This window comes from Clupea harengus, chromosome 25, assembly GCF_900700415.2.
Source record: "Clupea harengus chromosome 25, Ch_v2.0.2, whole genome shotgun sequence".
In the NCBI taxonomy this organism is placed as follows: Eukaryota; Metazoa; Chordata; class Actinopteri; order Clupeiformes; family Clupeidae; genus Clupea; species Clupea harengus.
The window spans coordinates 8,267,555-8,288,671 of record NC_045176.1 but is presented as its reverse complement, the minus strand read 5'-3'; the positions used below and the strand labels follow the sequence as shown (position 1 = coordinate 8,288,671).

At 43.5% G+C, this 21,117-nt stretch overlaps 1 protein-coding gene across 4 annotated transcripts; it reads right to left on the bottom strand.

The window, feature by feature from the left end:
* Nucleotides 1-3,331: 3,331 nt before the first annotated feature.
* xirp1 (xin actin binding repeat containing 1) lies at nucleotides 3,332-19,907 on the bottom strand. Of its 4 annotated transcripts, none has more exons than XM_031562817.2 (10): nucleotides 19,784-19,906; nucleotides 18,850-18,969; nucleotides 18,693-18,747; nucleotides 18,102-18,500; nucleotides 17,587-17,680; nucleotides 12,753-12,919; nucleotides 12,197-12,253; nucleotides 4,397-11,408; nucleotides 3,651-3,781; nucleotides 3,332-3,423 (listed from the first exon to the last, which is right to left on the bottom strand). In XM_031562817.2, exons 1-9 carry the CDS (start codon nucleotides 19,864-19,866, stop codon nucleotides 3,690-3,692), a joined length of 8,079 nt encoding a protein of 2,692 aa, XP_031418677.1. In that variant the 5' UTR covers nucleotides 19,867-19,906; the 3' UTR covers nucleotides 3,332-3,423; nucleotides 3,651-3,689. The 4 variants fall into 4 exon arrangements, with proteins under 4 accessions (XP_031418677.1, XP_031418679.1, XP_031418678.1 ...); XM_031562819.1 differs by having other exon boundaries at nucleotides 18,850-18,964; nucleotides 19,784-19,861; XM_031562820.2 differs by lacking the exons at nucleotides 3,332-3,423; nucleotides 3,651-3,781 and having other exon boundaries at nucleotides 6,323-6,412; nucleotides 6,897-11,408; nucleotides 19,784-19,907.
* Nucleotides 19,908-21,117: the final 1,210 nt, after the last annotated feature.

Sequence of the window (21,117 nt, the reverse complement as noted above, 5' to 3'; positions counted from 1 at the left end):
TATTTTCTGTTAATTATTTTGGTTACATTTATTGTCCTGTAGATAAGATGTTTTGTTAAAGAATAAAACAATACATTAATGCAAGAATAATGTGTTTTTGAAAATAATCATCCAAGAATAACATGTTTTTGAAATCATCCACTGTGAAAATATATTACTCATTTCTAGTAGTTTTTTTTTATAAATCTGAAAATCTGATCTCAAAATGAAAAAAAAAACTTCACTATGGTCTAAAGGTAAGCAGTGTTTTCTACTTACTTAGTACAGAAGAAAGCACACCAAGTCAAACTAAACAAAAGACAGGTTTGATCTTGTTCTTGCATGTTTGGTAAATGAATGATATCTCACCCTCGTTCACATTAACTCAACAAGTCATCCATCCAGCTACTGGCAGTTCCACCTTCCTTAGTTTCTGTTGAGACCACAGTGATGGGATCCAGAAATCCATCCACTAAATCAGTTGATGTTTGGAAAGTGCCAGGGGCGGATGAGAATATGTCATCAAAGACAACACTGTCTTGCTTTAAAGAAGACTGTGTTTCTGTGTCTAGTCCCAGAAAGCTGTCAAATGGGTCGGTTTGAGCTTGAGTACCATCCACAGCCAAGCCATTGTTTGCAGCAATGTGTTCAGTTGCAAATATGTCATCACACATAGGGTCAAGAAAGGTGTTTGATCCGCCTTCTGTTAGCCCAGCTACAGTATTGGATTGCATTGATATAGTATCAGAGCTGAATAAGTCAAAGGCCTCCTGTTGAGGGGTATGGTCTTCAAACAGATTCTGGGTTTGATTGGCACTGGGATCCATCATGAAATCAAACATCACCTGTTGCTGAGAAGCGTTGTGGTTTGAAGTGGCAGGTGTGTCAGTTAAACTGAATATATCAAGTTGTTCCTCTGGTTTATAAGGACTGGTCAGACCAAATGGGTCATCAGCAGAGGGAAGAGCGGAGGATTCAGTGGATAGATCCCCTAAAATATTGCTTGTAGCTTCTGCCTCTATAAGAGGTGCCCCAAATGGATTATCGCTCTCACTGACGTCAACTTCTCGACGTTCAACTGTTGTTCCATTTCTCTGATCCATTTGCCCAAATGGTTCTTCTCCAAACACATCAAAGGCCACTGGTGAGGGCACCTCTGTCTTGGTGCCAGCTGTTGACAGTCCTAAAGATGACACATCTGGTGAGGGCACCTCTGTCTTTGTGTCAGCTGTTGACAGTCCTAAAGATGACACATCTGGTGAGGGCACCTCTGTCTTGGTGCCAGCTGTTGACAGTCCTAAAGATGACACATCTGGTGAGGGCACCTCTGTCTTTGTGTCAGCTGTTGACAGTCCTAAAGTTGAGACATCTGGTGAGGGCACCTCTGTCTTTGTGTCAGCGGTTGACAGTCCTAAAGTTGAGACATCTGGTGAGGGCACCTCTGTCTCGGTGCCAGCTGTTGACAGTCCTAAAGATGAGACATCTGCCAAGCTGCTCTCCTCCGTGCCCAAAGGCCTGTCTGAATCTAAGGAAAGAACATCTGCCGTAGCCGGGCTTTCTGCTCCACGTTCGTTTTCATTATTTTGACCCTTCTGGATTGTTAAGGGCTGTTCTGGACCACTCTGGTCTTCAGCGGTAAGCAGAGCTGGAGGTGTATGTGACTCAATATCCTTGGCTCCGACGGGATCGACATCTATCTCTTCCACCAAAACGTTTTCCTCAGCTTTGTTGTTCTCTGTACCTGAAGTGTCACTCTGGGGCTCTTGCTCTTTCTTCACATCTGCTGATGTCTGAAACAGTTTGCTCAGGAGATTTTTGGGCTTACCATCAGACTTTTTGTTGTCCACAGCCTCATTTTTGGTTGCTTTCTCTTTTGTGCTGGGGGCAAAAAGCTTAGAGAGGGGGCTTTTCCCCTTGGACCACGAACCTCTTGGAGCAGTGGGCTTCTCCTGTTTCACTTTCACACTGGATTTCTCAGCAGGCACTGATTGGTCATTAGGCACCTCAGGTCCTGTTGTTGCCACACTATTCTTTCTTTGATCTTCATGTTCTTCCTCTGTGACAGGCTGCAGTTCAATCTTCTGCATTTCTCTAACCAGTGAATCTGATTCTATTTCCTCAGAATGAAGTATCTCAATTTCTGTGTCTTTGTGATTGTTTGAAATGTCCTCAGCTCCACCATGAACAGTCAAATCATCTGTCTCGTTGACACTGAAAATCATTGTGTCCTCATCCACCTCCCTCCTAGCTTGAACTACCTCAGACTTCACTAAGGCAGTGGGGAGGCTCCAAGCCTCATCACTGGCTGACTGCAGTATGTGCTGGGTGCCTCGATCTAAGACTTTCATGTTGTCATTGGGTAAGGTATCGTAAGGGTTGGGAGTCACTTCAGTCTGATCCTCCTCTGTCTGTACAGTGTGCCGATCTTTATTCATGGCCACCATGGAGCTGCTAGGGGCCACCATGGAGCTGTAAGGGGCCACCATGGAGCTGCTAGGGGCCACCATGGAGCTGTTAGGGCCCACCATGGAGCTGTAAGGGGCCACCATGGAGCTGTTAGGGCCCACCATGGAGCTGTTAGGGGGGTCTCTATCAGCGAACACATCGTTGTTTTCATTTTCCATATCTGAGACCAGGTTTTCATCATTTTCATCTGCTGCTGTCTCTATGGCTGATGCAAATCTGACAGATTTCTTCATTTTATCTGGGCTTGATGGTGTTGTACTGGATAGTAAGTGGTGTGTCTTTGGTGTTGCAGGAGCTGAGTAATTAGGCAGGATCCTGGGGGTTGGAGATGGGGAGCTTGTTTGAGATTTGTTACGAGAGATCAATTCAGTGGACTTTGATGGGGTTTTAGTTTTCTGTGAATTGGTTGCATCTGCAAAACCAAATTGGGTTTGTCTTGTCATCTTCCTGCTTTCTGTAACAGGAAGCGTAGTGTCAGTCTTTCTTACTGGTGAAAATGGGTCTTTTCTACTGAACTCAGTGTGATATAAATTTGTTGCAAGTTTTGGAGCTTGCTCTGTTTTGTGATGAAACAAAGTGCTGCCATCTTGTTTGCCAGTGGCGCTATGTCGCATGGAAGGTGAATTTTCTCGCAGTGCTGGGCTGCCTCTGTGATCCTTTTTCTCAGGAGGCCAACTTACTTTCAACTTCTTCCTGGTGTCAGGACTGCCCTTACTAGGTGTGTCCCTGTTCCCTTGCGCTAAATCAGTAACACCAGTAGGTGATGCCACAGAGCCATTGACAGGAGTAACCTTGTTTTTGGTCTGTGATCCCCGGCTGGTGTTGGTCTCAGGCGTGGCTGTGTCTGTCTTCGGGAGCCAGCGGTCTTTGTGTTGTTTGTGGCCAAAGCCTTCATCATAGTTTCCTTTACGCTTAAACAGCTGCTGATAGTGGGATGTGCAATAGAACTCCCCATACAGAGATGAATGATTGTGAATACTGCAATGAAAGAGAAATAGGCATCTGCAATATGTTTTTGTGTAATGGGTTTGATTTTATATAGAATTAAGTTACTATAATTTGCATATATGTTTCTATATATTGATTTGTTTCAAAATGAGTTCATCATACTTTTTTATGTGTAACATAATCATTTCCTTGAGCACACTGATTGTATTGATTTGATTTTGATTTTTTATGACTACAGATCCATCATGATCTCTCACCTCAGCCTCTTCTTGCAGTGCTTACAGCAGAAGCACAATTTATGAAGAACAAGTTTGCCTGCCACTAATTTTTCCATGGGATACACTGGCTTCAGACAGGCAGAACACATTTCCTTGGCAGGAGACTGGAACTATGATAATAACAAAAGCAATGTGGTAAAGAATGCAATATGATGTTATACAAATATATGTTATATAACTGCATACACTGCTGTGGATGTAAAATATGAGTATAAATCACTTTATTCACTGTAAACCATGTATGCTGTCAAAGAACATAATAAGGTTAAAGGTGCCTCGGTGTAATATACTTTTCTAGACCATGTCCAAATGTCAAACTGAGATCCTATTTCATGATAAGAAGTCTGGATTTTTAATTGATGACAAACATGAAAGCATTTTGTTCTTTTATTTGACTGAGATACTGAATATATCAGACAAACAGGCATAGTAAACAAACAATACAGGCAATTTATTTAACATAACTGTATAAAATAATCTACATTTAACTTTGAGAAAGAAAAAAACATTCTGGAAAACATACAAAGTTCTTTTAAGGATAACTGGTATTATGAATGATATGAAAGACAATAAGAAGAAGGATAAGTATTATGTTTAAACTGTCAGAAAATAAGTTCTCCAAAAAGAACACATTCATGACTAATTTGGCTTCATACAAGGAGTAAGAATATAAACAAGGGAACTCTTCTATGCCTCAAGAGGAGAACATCCCTGTTAGTGTTTACCTGTTTTAGTATGGCCAAATGTAACAAACACTTTGCTACTGTCTTTCACATGGGATTGTTTCCTTTCTGCAAATGTGCGATCAGACCTGTGCATAAGAGGGGATGCAATGACTTGTACTGATTTGTTTGGACTGGTCAAAACCTCGCAGGAGGAGGAGGCTTTGGTCTCTGATTGTTTCGTGACAACGGTTGATGTAGTGGAAGAGACAAATGAATTGCCAAAGCAGTCCCTCTCTTCATATGTCTCGCTGACTGTTTTTGTTCCGATAATTCCGGCCACTGGCTCTGGCTCCGGCATCGTTTGCACTTCTAGAATGCTGACTTTTCGTTTGGGATTTTTCGGGCTATAAAAGTGGTTCGCTGTCTTTGTTTCGGAGGGTTGATTCCGATCGCCATTGGGATTGTGATAACCATTTGAGCTTGGAGTCCGGCTTTCCGCATTGTTAGTAGACTGCGGGGGTGGAGGGGGAGGTGACTTGGGTGTCCCTGTAGTTTTTCTTGCAGCTGAGTGAATGGAGATGAATGCTGGAGAAGAGGGAGGGTTTGGACGAAGAACCTCTAGCTTTTTCAATGGCACTTCCCCTTGAACTTTAGTTTTTCCTTGGGCGACCTGTTGTTCCGATTTACTTTGATCCGTTTTTGCTTTGCTAGTCCCTATACTAATTTTCCTTATATTGTTTGTGTTCTGGGAGCATTGCTCTGTCTTTAGGGACTCGTTAAAAAGTCCTGATAACCCCATGATATCTGCCTCCGATTTCAAGTTCGACACTGAGAACAAAGCTTTTTTTATTGCCTCTTCTATTTCCAAAAGTTTTACCAAGGTCTGTTCTTTTAAACATATTATATCTATACTTGCTTTTTCCAGATCTTCAAACGCAGCCTCAACTGAGGAGACACTGTCAGTTTCATCTCTCAACGATTCTGTCTCTGCATCAACATTCTTTTCACACGTAGAATTACTATGCCTTTGCACCTTACTTTGACCTACTACCCAAGTGGGTACATTCTCATAAAAAGTCCTCAAATACTTAACATCCGCTTCACTTCTGTCTCCCTCCATTACCTGAACCTGGGAAAGAAGAGTCTTTAGTTCCTCCCTTTTTCTGAGATTTTCAAAAATGTCCATTGTTGCTTTCACATTGCCCTTCATGATTTCATCCCTGTGCACAGATAACCTCTGACGCCGTTCATTTTCAGTTTCCCTCCTCCCTCGTTTTTCCCTCAAAATGACACCGGTGTTGGATTGTTCATCCTTCTCAGGCTCTGGGGACACAGGCAATGAACTGACATTCCCTGTCAGGAGGGTGCCTTGTGGATTTGAAGCTTTGCTTTTGACTTTCTTCTGCAGAGTTGCAGTTTCATCCACCGTTCCTTTTTTCCTTCCCCCAAAGTTTTGAAGGGCGACTTTGAAGCCCATATTCAGTTCATTCTTGGCCTCACTGTCTGTGGAGTAAGTCTGCATGCACAAGCGGATCTCTTCTGCGGCGTCGATCTTCTGTACCACATTTTTCTGCATCTCTACAGTGCTTTCAGCTGTGGTATTTTCTGACAGAGTTTCAATCGTTGTTTCCTGCTTCCAGTTTTCAGTGCATTGCTTTGTCTTTCTGGCAATTCGGTCTTCTGTTTTATTTGACAACTGTTGCCCCTCTGTCTCGTTTGTTGCATGCATGTGGTGGGAATCTTTAAAGTCTTCATTCTTGATTAAAGCAGTCCCCTGTGGTAAAGGGGGAGGGGTTGACTTTCCCATTTTCATTTTGGGAGGGATGGCCGGAATGTAATGAGTGTCACTGTTATAGTCGTTGGGTTCGGTAGAAGACATGGTTGACCACTGCGGCTTTGGTGGAAGGGCTGGCTTTAACTCTTTTAGTTGCTCACAAGTCTTTGGAGGAAGGGGTGGTGGAGGACCTTCATTTATCAGAGGAGAGGGGATGGAAGCTCTAGAACTTTCTGCTGGGCTGGAACTAATGACAGGTGCTGAATTCATTGCTGCAGTGGGCCGATGCTCCCTGTAGGTTACTGAAACCGAAGGAGACAATTCAGTGTCAGATGGAGGCATAGACATTACATTCTGTTTGCACACAGTCCCTGAGTCTTTTTTCTTTCTGCCCTCTGAGTAAGACTGCCCTGCTTTCCTATAAATCATTGCTGCTTTGTAATCCCCCTGTGACACATTAACACTAGACTTCTGAAGCGACTGTAGTGCTGCTTGCATATCACCTCTCACAATCTCTTCTTTGTCTGTGGTTCTCTGTTCAGAAGAAGCACTATACAATGACTGGATGGCAGCCTTCACATCTCCTTTCATAACCTCTTCTGCTGTTTCATGCTCTTGATTCTTGGCTTCACTCTCTGACATTATGTAAGGAATGTAAGAGACACTGGCACCTTTTGAATTTGTCTCCACTCCGCTAGTATTTAAATCTGACATCCTTTCCACTTCACTCTGACGAAAAGCCTCACATTTGTCATGGGTTCCCTGATAAATTTCTGAGGCACTGACCTTGCGAAATGTTGTCGTAACCTGTGGGTTACTCGTGGTTGAGGCTGATGTCTTCACTGGTGAGATGCCCTCTTGCGAGGATGTTGCATTGAGGTCGTATATTTTGCCTGGAACAAGAACTTCACGATCTACTCTCAGGCTCCTACTTTTCGCCTCTTCCAGGGACTGTTTTGCTGCCTTGATGTCCCCTGAAACTATTTTCTCCTTATAATTGGGTCTGTCCTCATCCTCTAACTCTTGTACTGACACATCCAGATCATAGATGGTTCCGGGAGTTATGACGTCCCGCTCCATATGTATACTCTGTTGTTTTGCCCGCTCCAAAGACTCCAGCGTGGCTTTGATGTCGCCTGAGACAATCTCTTCTTTCTGCATTAGGAGTGGCTGCTTGACTGCGTCAGTGAGCTGCCGCTTGGCAATTGTGACATCTCCAGGGATGATATCATCCTTTGGCACGAAGTAGTCGACGTTTGCACCGGTTGGACTGCTCAAGAACACTTTTTTGGTGGTTTTGACGTCCCCTGACACTATATCCAAAACAGTTCTCTCAACTAGGTCCTTTTGTTCTTTGAGGTGCCTCTTGGCTTCTTTTACATCTCCTTGGAGAATTTCAATCTGTTCTTTTGGTACAGAATAAAGGTCTTCCTCCAAAGGTTCTGCTTGTAGGTTCTTAAGGTACTGCAGATCCCCCTTCTCGATGCAGCTTCTATACAGGTCCACATTTCCTTTTTCATTGTCCTCCAGTCTACATGAAGATGTCACTCTTGAGCTGTGGGCAGTAGCCAAGAGGTTTCCTATTGCGGACTTGACATCTCCCCGTTGGATGTCGACACTTTCCGCTTTTAGACCAGTTTGGCAGCGGAAAGAGTAAACTGCCATCTCAGGTTGCCCATCCTCAGATTCCTGCATCACCAGTCCAGCTTGAGTGGACTTGCTGCTTTGAACAAGGACACTCTCAATGATCTGAACGACCCTTTCTATTTTCTGCTTTTGTTCATCAACATCAATGGCTGATTGTTGGTGAAGTGGAATCTCCAGCACAGAGGCCTGGACATTTCCCTGTTCGTCTTCCTGTAAGACAGCAACTCTGGGCTTCAGGTTTGGTCTGTACAGGAGCTGCAACATGATGTTTCTGATATTACCCTCCACGGCTTCTTCCTTTTGGACTTTAGGGCCTTCAACAGGAAGAAGTTGGTATTTTGCCATGATGACATTTCCAACATCATGGGCTTGGATGACGATCCCACTGGAGTGAATGAGGCTGAGTTGGCTGAGGCGACAGAGTGCTTCAGTTACACTCTCCACAGTGATCTTATCCAGGGGGGTGGTTTCGAACATCCAGGTGGTGCTCTTCACATCTGCCGTTGGGATGTCCTCCTGCTCTACAGGGTTGGCATTTGAGGGATCCAGGTCCATAATTTTGTCCAGTGGTTTCGATTCAAACAACCAGGTGCAGCGCTTGACGTCCCCTTTCTGGACTTCTTCTCTGAGAACTGTTTGCATTTCACTCTGCTCCTGCGGCTCACCTTTGAGTGAGTCGATCGCTTGAGTCTCAAAGAGCCAGGTCGAGGTGCGTACGTCCCCTTGTTGGACATCTGTGACACTGACCATCCTCACGTACTTCCTCTGAGCTGCCTCAGATTCAGATTCAAAGAGCTTTTTGTTCAGCTGCACATTGTTGCTGCCGGTGATGTCCTCCACTACTTTGACTGATGGCACCTCTCGGGATGTGAGAGAGTCAAGGGGCTGAGTCTCAAATCTCCACCGAGCAGATTTCACATCCCCTTTAAGGACATCCTCCTGTGTGACAGCCCGAATTACATAAACTTCTTTGTCTTCTTGAATGGCATCGAGGGGCTTGGTCTCAAACATCCACCGAGCTCCTCGCACATCTCCACTCAAGACCTCCTCTTTCTTAACTGTGGTGACTTCATGAAACTGCCCTTCCTTGTCTCTGATGGCATAAAGAGGCTGAGATTCAAACAACATAGTGCTTGACTTCACATCAACACCACTCACAGGCTTTTCCACACTCACAGATTGATGTCTAAGCAGCTGGTCTTGGTCCTCAATTTTGTCCAAAGAGAAGGTTTCGAATATGAACTTCTTGCTTCCGACATCGCCACTTTCCATGTCAGTGACAGTCCTCATTGTTATGTCACCCTCTTTATCATTTATGGTACTGATAGGTTGATTCTCAAAAAGCCAGGTAAACTTGTGAACAGATCCTGCCTGGATGCTGATATCCTGCTCCTCTTTATTTGCCTTCATCATCTCACATCCAATTGCATCAAGAGACTGGGATTCAAAAATTTCTTTCACTCGTGAGACATCCCCTGACTGGACATTTATTTGACTGACATATCTCACGTCTGTCTCTGAGTCTGGTTGACTTGTGATTCTGTCTAAGGTCTCAGTCTCAAAAAGGTGTTTTACTGTTTTCACGTTGACAACTTCATCACTTGCTAATTCATTTGGCAAAGTCTTGGATAATTTTAGACTTTGGGCATCACCGTCTTTAATGTTATCCAATGGCTGTGTCTCAAAAAGCCATGTATGTGACTTGACATCTGCCTTAGGTATTGTTTCTGTCTCTTGTTGTTTCTCTATTTTTTCATACAGAATGTCCATTGGCTGTGTCTCAAATAGCCACTTGCATGTCTTGACATCCCCCTTTTGAATCTCTTCCTGTTCTATTGATGTGTCCTGCTCTCTTTTGTTGAATTTTAAATGGATGCCATCCAGAGATTGAGTTTCAAAAAGCCATTTTGCCAGCCTGACATCACCACCCGTATCCTCTTGTCTTGTAATGCCTTTGATAATCTCTACATTTCCTGTACTTTCCTCAAACTTAACCAGTGGTCTTGTCTCAAACATCCATTTGTAATTCTGGACATTTCCTTTGATGATCTCCTCCCTGCTTACAGTTGTTACTTCGTGGATATTTCCAGAACTGTCTTTAATTGCATATAGGGGAGTTGATTCAAACAATGCCTTATTACCTTTCACGTTCCCAGCCGTGATATCCAGGCTTTCAGTTGGTTCATTTTCAGACTGTGATATGTGATCGATAGGAATTGTTTCAAAGAGATTCTTGTAAGACTTGACATCCCCCTTTTCTGTGTCTTCAACTTTGTTCTCTTTGTCAACTTTAGCTTTGTTGATGTTCGGGTTTTCAAATGTTTGTCTTTTGCCTTTCACCTCTCCCCTTTCATCTGGAGAAACTGTGACTCTTTTGAGACGCCCCACCTCATAGCAATCCTTCACTGTCTCTGTGGGCTGAGTTTCAAAAAGCCAAAGGCTAGATTTCACATCTCCTCCAACAATCACTTCCTTCTCTTCCACTTTTTCTGACGTTGTCTCACCCTTAATTGCGGCTAAAGGCTGTGTCTCATAAAGCTTTTGTTTCATTCCAACATCAGCTACTCCCTCCAAATCTACCGATATGCCCTGAAACTTCTGTTCCTCAACGGCACCCTCACAGATAGCATCTAATGGCTGTGTCTCAAACATCCACCTTTTCTTGTCAACTCCTCCTTTTTGAGCCTCCTCAAGGGATATACCCCGAATGATCTGAATTCCAGTGGCGTCCTTGTTAATGACATCCAGGGGTTGCGTCTCAAAGAGCCAGCGTGCTGTGTTGAAGTTGCTACTCTGTATCTCCTCCCTGCAAATAGATTTAATCTCGTGGATGTTACCACTGCTATCCCTAAGAGCACAGTGGGGCTCTGCCTGAAAGAGCTTCACTGTCTTCTTGACGTCTCCTTTATGTTCTTGGAACTCTGACTTCAGACGAAGAAAACTCTGATCTTCAACAGAGCAGCAGCGACCCAAGGCATCCAGAGGCCTAGATTCAAACAGGAGCCTTGCGCCCGAAACATCACCTTTCACAATGGGCTCCTTCAACACTGCCTCGACAAGTTCCCCTTCTTCAGTGCTGGATTTGCCAAGACAATCCATGGGCTGTGTCTCAAACAACCAGGTGGCTGTGCGGACATCTCCCTTGACCAGACCTTGTCTGTCAGCTGCTGAAGATGTCTGAGAGCTGTCCCAAGCACCATGCTCAAACATGGAGGACGTTCCTCTGACGTCCCCTCTCTGGAGGTGCTCCTCATCAAGTAGCTTTTTGGTGGTATGAGGATCCCCAATATTGTCAATAGTCCAGTTCTCAAAAATCCACCGCATGGATTGAACCTCCCCCTGGTAGTTTGAATCAGCAGCATCATCTGAGTGCATTGCCTCCACTATCTCATCATCAATCGCTTCATCCAAGTTCATCTTCACATCAGGGTGGATATGTTTGAAGAGTCTCTTTAGTTCACTTTTCTGCCGCTGCTGGTAGAATGTTGAGAATGTCTCTTTGGGTGGAGGAACAGGCAGGAGATGTGGGTCTCTATTAGCTACAGACTCATCCATGTGAGGTCTAGGTGGTGGTGGTGGTGGGGGAGGGGGGGGAAGGTCATCCTCTTCATTAGCATCAGTTACTTTTATCTGTTTGGTTAGGTCGGCCATCTTGGATGGAAAAGAAAAAGGGAAGGGATTTTGTTAATTTCAACAACACGCAAACAAAGTTGTAAAATTATTGTTACAAATATTGTTTAAAAACAGGGTTAGTCGTAAATGTTAATAGTTTTGGCAGTACATTACCTGCTTTCTGGGGGTTTGCCTTCATTCACTGGAAGTATTTCACAGCACACCAGCCTCACTCATGCAGAGGTTAGATGAACTCCACGCTGGTTAATATGAATTCTGAGCTCTTCACCCACAATTGTTATGCTCAGGATGTTTGAGATTATAAATACCCCAGGTTCTGATGTCTGTTACAATATATAATAGCTATCGGGGTAACGGGGTATAATAGCGGCATGCGTGTGTTAACGGCTACGTACGGATTGTCATGTCAATCTAATTAATAGACTTAGCATTTCGATTGTTTAACAGACTGACCGATTTTTTAACAAACTGGCCAATAACCGACATAGCTACGCTAGTGTTTATGCAGTTGATTCCTCAAAAGTGAGTGTTTGTCATGTATAGATTGACACAAGCTATATACATTTATTTAAAATAACATAAATGAAGAGTTACTGTATATGGATTCATTAATGAGGAATCATGAGATGAGGTGATGTTTTTGGTATTTGTCTTCAAACCTGATGACATTTCACTTTTTTACACATTTTGAAATCTTGAAGCATTAGCAACCTCTTTGTTTAGCGCAAAGTCAGAATGAAACACACAGGAGATTAGTTCCACAGCAGTCCAAGAGAGTTAATGATAGCAAGCAAATATGGCAATACCTTGCTTTGTTTGATTTTCTTTCCAGAGGAAGCTATGTGCTCCTGCACCACACTACCCTGTAGAATCCAAGCAGATATAAATGTCACACGTTTGCAGATTTCACTAATGGCAGATCACAAATATTTTCTATGGTGGTATTTTTTTCAGTCTAAAATGTGTAGGGGAGTGATGTGCATTCTGTGTCATTTATGAGTCACACTGATCAATTGTCCTTAACCCCACCTCACTGTATCAGCCCCCCCCCCCCCCCCCCCCCCCACCTCACTGTATCAGCCCCCCCCCCTACCTCACTGTATCAGCCCCCCCCCCCCCCCCCACCTCACTGTGTCAGCCCCCCACCCCCCACCTCACTGTATCAGCCCCCCCCCCCCCCCCCCTCACTGTATCAGCCCCCCCCCACCCCACCTCACTGTGTCAGCCCCCCACCCCCCCACCTCACTGTGTCAGCCCCCCCCCCCACCCCAGTGATCTACATCAGCCAGTCAGAGCTCTTGACCTCTGGGCAATAAATGCCTGGGAGGCATGGGAAGCATGGCTGGTATTCCAGGCACTCACTTGCTGTGTGGCAGTTCCTGGTGTGTCCGCAGCTGCTGCCTTTGACAGGTAGAGAACGGATCTGTCTCTAATGGATGGCAGGGAGGTTCTCAAAGACGAAGTAGTGCTGTCCTGTGCTGTGCCAGAGGAGGCAGCTCTTGAGTCTAGTGGCGCTCTTCTCCTACTCTCTGTGTAAAAGAGCATAGACATTAGGTGATATTTCTATTAATTCAGCTACAGGGCAAACTATGGTATGATGGGCATTTGAAGAGGAACCTTCTGAAATAAAAGGTAATTCTGTGGGCAGTAGAGAAAGCTACAATAACACAAGAAAATGAACCTGCAGTGTGACTATGAATACATGTCGAACTGACGTGCAGGACAGTCGGAGTTGCACTGACCCATATACAGGAGATAAGAATGAATTGGCCAGAACTGCAATAGCCTTGTGGTGTCTCAGTAGACAGGCTCATTGATAGCAATGTGTATATATAGCAGAGCACCACTGGTGTGTCTCTTATCGCTGTGAGCTATTGTTATACCGTGTAGAATGTGGAAACTATGCTTGTAGTTCGGAAATGCCACACACTGTGAATGCTATTTTCACAAACCAGACTAAACAACATACTTATTCAACAGGTGACCCCAATAGTGGTGTGGTGGGTGAGGTTTGATTTCAGGGTGTGTGCATCTGTGTGTGTGTGTGTGTGTGTGTGTGTGTGTGTGTGTGTGTGTGTGTGTGTGTGTGTGTGTGACTGCTCTGCACATAAATGAGGTGCTAGCTTTGTCACAACTTCTCCTCATGATCATAGCAACATGGCATAGCATTAAATGCATCTGTTAACTAAACCAAAATACGTTTTAAATAACGTTCCAGCAACTTTTTGTTCACTCAAGACAACTAGTACTCATGAAGTGACCATGGACGAGAAGGTATGTCTACAACAACAACAACTGCTAGATCAGCTGGAGTGTGGCCCCTTTTGAAGTCTGTCAGTATTGTTAAACAATAACATTGTAGCAAAAATACCTTGGAGGCCTCCAAAACGCAGTCAACATGTTTCGTTGAGAGTTGCAAATTCTCATGGTAGTTGACCTCTGAACCCAGTTCAGTCTTTATACCATTTAATTGGTTACTTCTGAATTTGTATATGCAATTTATTATCTGAAAATATGTAACCTATTATATGAATATTGGTATATATGAATATATTCAATTAAAATCTAGATATATTGAAATGTATTGTTTTTAACATTCTTGGATCTAACATAGTGAATTCGCTTGATTTATTACAGCTCAGCAATGTGCAGTAGTCCTAGACAAATACTTTCAAGGTGTTTTAGGTATGTAGCCCCCCCAGTTTGAGCGATCAGCAGCCCTGGCCTGCTGCATAGATCTGTCAGCAGTAACTGATGGTCAGCTCCGAGCATACCCCCCATTTTCACACCGTAAGCTCTCACAGACAAAAGAACAGGGCCACACACTGGCGCCTCTCACGAGTCCGAGCTTAAAACGTTTGCATAGCTGAATGAACAGAGAGAATAACAGGGGCATAGCAGCATTTAGGCCCAGCGGTAGCCACTGACATCATAAGTGTGGTGAGGTAGCCACCACAACATTCACGGGTGCACAATACAAAAAGGGAATGTATCTTCCCAACCCCTTTTCTATATGCGATGACTATCTTTCCTAAACTATCAGACTTTCGGATCCTACTTTACATTACATATCCTTATCACAATGTATTTAAGTAAGTAAACTATTCTGCTTAACATAATTACTTATTATTAGACAACCTCACAAACGCATACCTGACATATATATATATATATATATAGTACTATTGAACCACCATGGGTGGGTGGGGGTGTGTGTGGGGAGGGGGTGTATTTTCATCACTTAATGGCGAGACATGGCTATCTCCTGCCATTCTTTCCACTAAGGAATAGAGGGCAGAGCTATTAGGGGCTCTGCCTTGAGAGTGCTTTAGTGCCGTTGACAGCTGTCCAAATGATTGTGATATGCAGTTGGCATTTGCTCAGTGTCTTCAGCTGCCCAAAAAAACCTTCTCTGAAGTTTAAGATGAGGGAAAAATGTGACAAAACCGTGTTCATTCATAAACTCGGGAGTGTGGAAACACCACTTTCCAGAAATCGTTGTCATAAATGCTCTCAGTTTGCACAGCTAGTTTCTCTGGAATTTAGACCAACAGTGCTCTCAGGGGAAAACTTTGCAGTACTATCACAGCAACTAAGATAAAGCCTTTTCAGAATGGCTTCTTTTGTATTATTTAATGATTGTTATGGCAGTAAAAAGCTTTCAGGAAACTCAGCCTCTCTTTGGCTTGACCTCTGATCTCAGCTTGCCTTGTCTTGTTAGTTAGAGGGTCAAGTGAAACAACCAAAATCAAATCATACAATTTGATAGGGGCAGCATCTGAAGTCAGGTAGAGCCTTACAGTAACAATGACTGGTTCAAATGTGATCGAATTGGAAATGTCCTCTATTTTCACACACATATTCAGCTTATCAGATAACACTGTGTTGTGTAATGTGTTCTAAAGTAAATAACTAACGTTTAAAACGAAAGTAAATAACTAACGTTAAAAACGAAAGTAAATAACTAATGTTAATTCATGCGATTAGATCTATGTAAGTTTGCGTCAATCAAGCAACAACAGGAAACCCATATGGCTACAGACTCAAATTCCACATCATCATACACTGTAAAAAATATGTCATTCAGTGCCCTTAATGTCGTAATACTCACTAATTGCTGATCACCTTCTTCAGACCTGACAGGTTTTAGGTTGTTGGTTGTTGTGCCTGAAGCTGCTTGAATTAAATTGTATAGCTCCGGTGCTGTCCTGTCTGCTAGAGGCTCTCTGTGGTGTGAAGCAGCTCCTCTCTCTGTGTGTGTGTGACCGCCGTTGTGGGATCCCCCTTCTGGATCAAATGCTGTGTAGAGTGTTTGGCTGGCGAGCTCTACTCTCTCTGTCACTCTGCTTGTCTCTGGCCCTGTAGCTCTGGTGACAGCTGATTTTTATCAGGCCCTGCGACGCTTGGGATGAAGCCAGCCTGCTATTTTGGGGGGGGGGGGGGGGAGTTTACAGCCTGTATTCCACAAGGCTGAGTCAGTCAGTGGAACTGGAAGTGGTTGGGGGGGGTCCTGGGGCTCCCCTTGCTTCTTGGTTTCACAATACCAGCGTCATCGCCTACTACTGGCATTGAGCAGGACCCCCCCCCCCCCCCCCCAACCCCCACCCCACCTCCATTCTGATGTCATCAGGTGTTTCAGTGTGATCATAATTATGAATAGATCGCTCCCTGAACCCTGCCTCTCTCTGTCTTGGCGATACTACAAGGCTGTGTATTTATAATTCTGAACAAATCATGTTGTGCAATGTGAAAGAGTGACTAAGGGTACACACAGCTCATGTCAGAGATAGTGAACTGAGCTAGCTAATAAGACTCAAAATAATCACCACTGTCCTGAAGGTCTCTGCTGAGAACCATATAAGCTGATATTAAAACTGTAATGATTCATGTAATGAAGATCACAAGCCAAGTTCATGGCCAAGTTTACCTGTGACCTTGATTGTCATTGTATGTAAACTACATACATTTGGCCTCTATATTAGACATCAACATCACCAACATGAGTCATGCAAGATATTTTTCATGAACACATTCATACCTTACTGTAACGTAACGTAAGTGTGAAGATAACGTGAATTATAGGAATGTTGTTAAGCACATATCCATGTCCAACTATAACATGTATAACTATGTATATCAACATTGTTGTTTTGACACATTGTATGTGATAGGACTGAGATCATTTCGAATCACTGAGAAAAGTCAATTCTGCTCAGCCCCATCCATCCTCATCATCTAACCTCAAGCCAGTCAGTGACCATTGAGAAATAACCACCTTTTCCTTCTAGCGGATTGAAAAAGAGCTAATCCACTATTGGCAGTTTTACTTACTGACTTTTACTGGTAACAAAAACTAACAAGGGTTATTAGTGGTATTAGTTTGATACAGACTAATAAAAAGGAGTTACATAGACTTTAGAAGAGTTTATTTCTGATTTCAAGACTTCATGGTTGTAAACAATCTCTGTTGTTCCCTTTTACCTTTCAACCCCCCTGACGGTGCCCTGACCCAGTAAACAAAGTAAGCCCTGTGGTGGCATGTGTGCCCCAAAAAAAGCCCTTCAGGATCTTCTGCCAAGCCCCTCCCTGTCAAAACCTTTGTGACTAACACTTTGCTCCAGGCGGCGTCTGATTCCCGCCTGACGTGTGAGCCCTATGCCACCTCTACGGACTGGGGACTCAGTGGTGTTAGAGTCAGGGCCCTGGTCACAAGTGTAACCCTATAGGCCACCTCATGTCTCCAGTATGAGTGACTGGCATAGTTCTGTGTCTACACATCTACATCCTGCTGGGTCTCTGCTCAGTGACCTCAAGCACTTGGCAGTGAAACTGGAGCTACTGTTTGCCTATAAGGGTTTTTGTGTGGGTGGTGGCATGTCTACCCTGTGCAATGTTTGGATTAACTAAAGAATATTTTTAACGTGGGTACAGCCTCACGCATGTCTGCACCACAGTGGCGACATAAAATTACCCTGGATGTGTTGAATGGTTCGACTCCGAATGTCCCCGTTTCTAGGCAGGAGACGCTCCGCAGTCAGTCTTTTGATCCTCGCGGTCTCACAGGTGCGGTGTGTACGAGATACGTTTATTTGGCGTTGCGAAGAGAAACACTTATGCATAAAACTCTACTAAGACATATGAATGACTCCTGTTACCATAGGTTACCTCTCATCCTCTTTATGAGCATCAGACTCACCTCTTGGACCTTTCTCTTCCCTGACCAGAGATCCTGGGACACTACCAATGGTTTTCCTCCTCTCTAATCGCTCCGATTCAGTAGCCTGTAGTCTCTGCGCAAACAAACACAAATAATAATAGTCACATAAATATGTTTGTATATGATAACTGATGTTTACAATTGTATCGATTAGATAGAAGCATATCCATCATATGCCAAACTGAAACTCACTAAAATAATGTTAACTAATAAGCGAGTTATCCTGAATGAAATGTCCTGTTTTAACAGAGAAGCAAGTTTTTGTCTAACGACAACTGAAATATGTGACTGATCAGTGAGCCCATTTATGCATTGAGTAGCTGTTCTGACAGAAGCTTAAAGGGTCTCCTGGACAGCTGTTTAATCGGTCTCAAAGGACTATGTATACTTAATTCCGGATAACCATTCTTTCAATAGAGGTCTAATCATTTTGGCTGTCATATATTATAACGTCCCTCCTGTTTACTGAGACAGATATAGAGCATGACGCCCACCTGGCGCGTGGCCTCCCTCTTTGCCGGGGTGACTTCACCGCTGTGGAGTGTGGGTCTGCCGTGCCCCGTGGCCGCTGGCTTTCTTGCCGGGGTGGCTGTGGGGGTCGCAGGGGTCCGCTTGGCAGGAGGAGTGGCGTGGAGGCCGGGGCTGCTGGCGAAATCCTGCTGCAGGGCGTTCTTGGACTCGAACAGCTCCCTGAGGGCACTGGTGCCCACCGGCTCCCGCCTGGGCAGCGACTCCATGGAGCGGCTCCGGGTGAGGGTGCTCCATCCTCTGAACCCAGAGGGGTCCTCCAATAGGTTGCTCTGGAAGCGCCTGACGGAAGCATCCGGCTTACCGCCACCCCACGGGCTTTGGGCCTCGTCTGCGTAGGGCTCATCATCTGTGTAGGGCTCACGCTGTAGCAGAGAAGGAGAGATCAGCACACACGTGTGCCAAAGTAAGTTAGGAAACATAAACAGACTTTTGTAATGTAATATGGGTTCTAGTAATATACAGCATGGCTTTATAAACCATGTGGGTAGGCATATTCATGTTTAAGACTTATCAGTATGATTGTGTTATCAATTCACAATGACTGAAAACCCAACCTTTAGTCCATTTTCCTCTATGCCTGTAGTACTCAGATCAGCGCAACTTTGATACCTGTTGAAACCAAAACAAAGACGGTCTTTATAGAAATAATTGCAGGACTGAAGCTCTGCTGTAAGGCAAGTGCTTCCTTGTTCACATGTGACTGTGACTCACTGTTGGACGAGCTGCGAGACGGACTTTCTCCCAGGCCCTGGCGATGCCCATGACCTTTGCCCCCCAGAGAGATTCTTCAGGGATTGGCTTCTCCAAAGGTTGCTGCTCATCATGGCTGTCCTCAGTGACAGGTGATGCCAGAGGGAGAAAACAAAAGGCCATTTAAGAACAAAAATGGTGGAATCTTCAGGAGAATTAACTCAGTCATGAATCTATCCTTTAAGAAATGCATCACCGTGTGTCACATGTGACACATAGGATATTTTTCAAAATGCTCTTTTACATTGTATTATCTGGAGAGGACAGACAGTATGTGACAACATTTTATTAACTGCTGAAATTATATAAATTGTGGTAGAGTACCCTTTGGCTCAGTAATATATTTGAACCAAGACAGAAATACATTAAGGACCATTACTATACACATGCAAATGCAATTTACTCATTCAAATGTGTACATGCTATCGCAGTCAAGTAGTGATGCATCTATACATTCTTTTAGTTATTTATTTATTTTTAGTTGAAGCATATTCACTTTCTATAGAAAGGTGTGCTCACTACAGTCACATGATCTAACACTGAGACGGTCCGCCTGTCATATGACTTTGTTAATGTTTCTGTATGTCATGCGGACTGCAGCGTTGTCTCAAAGTGGCAAGACCAAATGTTTTTGAAGGGATTATATCTCTAAAGCTTACACTGTCTTACACTTTATAACTGTTGCAATTACTTTACAAAAATGCACAATTAATGTAGTTAAAGGTTAATGTGCATTGTTCAGAGACACAATACTCATTCGTCTTAATCATACTTCTTTATAATCTACCATAAGATCTCTTTTCTGGCAAATGCCTTGCTCTATGTCAGAGATCTTTTTGTAGGACAAAAAAAAAACCTTTGACAAATCTAAAAATCAGTAAGTAGTTAGATTTACCTTATCAGTGTCTGCAGCTCCACATTTCTCCTCCGTTTCAAACTGCAGTTTGTTCCTCTCTCCCCAGACACAGCCTTTTCCATTGTCCAAAGTCCTCTTTTATTACTGCCTCAGACACAAGCTTCCTCAAGACACAATGATAACATTTATGATAATTATCTTAAAAACTCTGATTTGACAATCATCCTTCACATAGGTTTGATTGTCAACACATGAATCCACGAAGAATAGTTTAAAATGTGTTTGCATGTTGTCAGATGTACAATGTATGTGATGTGTAAAGACCATTCTGATCATAAGTTATGACTATCTCAGCCCAGCCTTTTGAACTTATGAGTCACCTTTCCTGGGACACATTTTCCCACACCCTGGTTTAAACCGGAGAGATGCATGAGTGAGTGAGTGAGCTAGCGCTAATAGGACAGCATGACTCTGCAAGACAGATATATCCAGGGCCACACCTCGGTGCCCTCCAGAGCCACTCGAAACCCTCACCAGCTGCCTGCCCCCACACAGATGGCACACATACACTGTACGTGCCTAAAATGGCCCACTTGCCGCTTGATCTCATGACTTTAACCGCTACCGGCTTTTACCTTTTACAAAAAACTCATCTTAGCTTGAGTTTCAGTGGGAGGATACATGTTAAGTCTGATATTATTGTCATATGTGTATCAGATTCAGATCCCAGTGTGTTTGGGGTTGCTTTAATGTTTTGCAATGTGATAAATATCTCACAGCTCTAAAAATAGACACTAAATAGGCTATAGTGTTCCTCGTCTGTCAAAAAACATAATTCCAATTCACTAGGCTATTTATTACATTTATATGCATCTTGAATCTTATTCTTATGATCTATTTCAACTTCAGCTAAATATGTATTCAATAGGGACCGCTCTCATTGACAACATTACATTGCTAGTGTATCGAGTTGCTTTGAGCTAAAATCCAGACTTCTGACATAGGCTACTTCACTGCCTTGCATTCATTAAAGTAAATGGTTTACTTTATTTTCCGAGAACTAAAGTATAAAACTAAAGTAAAGAACATTTAACAAAGGGGGTTAGCTGTACTCTATCTGCAAGTGAAATGTGTCATTTGAGACCTGTAGGCTATATTAAAAGCAAGTAATTCTTCCTTCAGACATGTGCATTTTTTCCCGATTTTGAATTTGTTTACCTGCGTAATCCAGTTTTAACAAGTAGTCCCTAGAGAACGACAGAGGACCAATTAAAAGTGTCATGCACTAAATAAGATGATTTGTCATCTATCTGATAGATTAGCCGGTGTTATTCATCAGAGCAATTCACTGACAATTTCGCTAAACTACAAAA

Bases quoted from the DNA above. Each gene is read 5' to 3' on its own strand.
- xirp1 (XM_031562817.2), bottom strand. From the start codon at position 19,866: ATGGAAAAGGCTGTGTCTGGGGAGAGAGGAACAAACTGCAGTTTGAAA. The intron at 18,970-19,783 runs GTAAATCTAACT...CCTGTCACTGAG, and splicing joins GAGCTGCAGACACTGATAAG to GACAGCCATGATGAGCAGCA. The intron at 12,254-12,752 runs GTGAGTGCCTGG...TGGATTCTACAG, and splicing joins CAGGAACTGCCACACAGCAA to GGTAGTGTGGTGCAGGAGCA.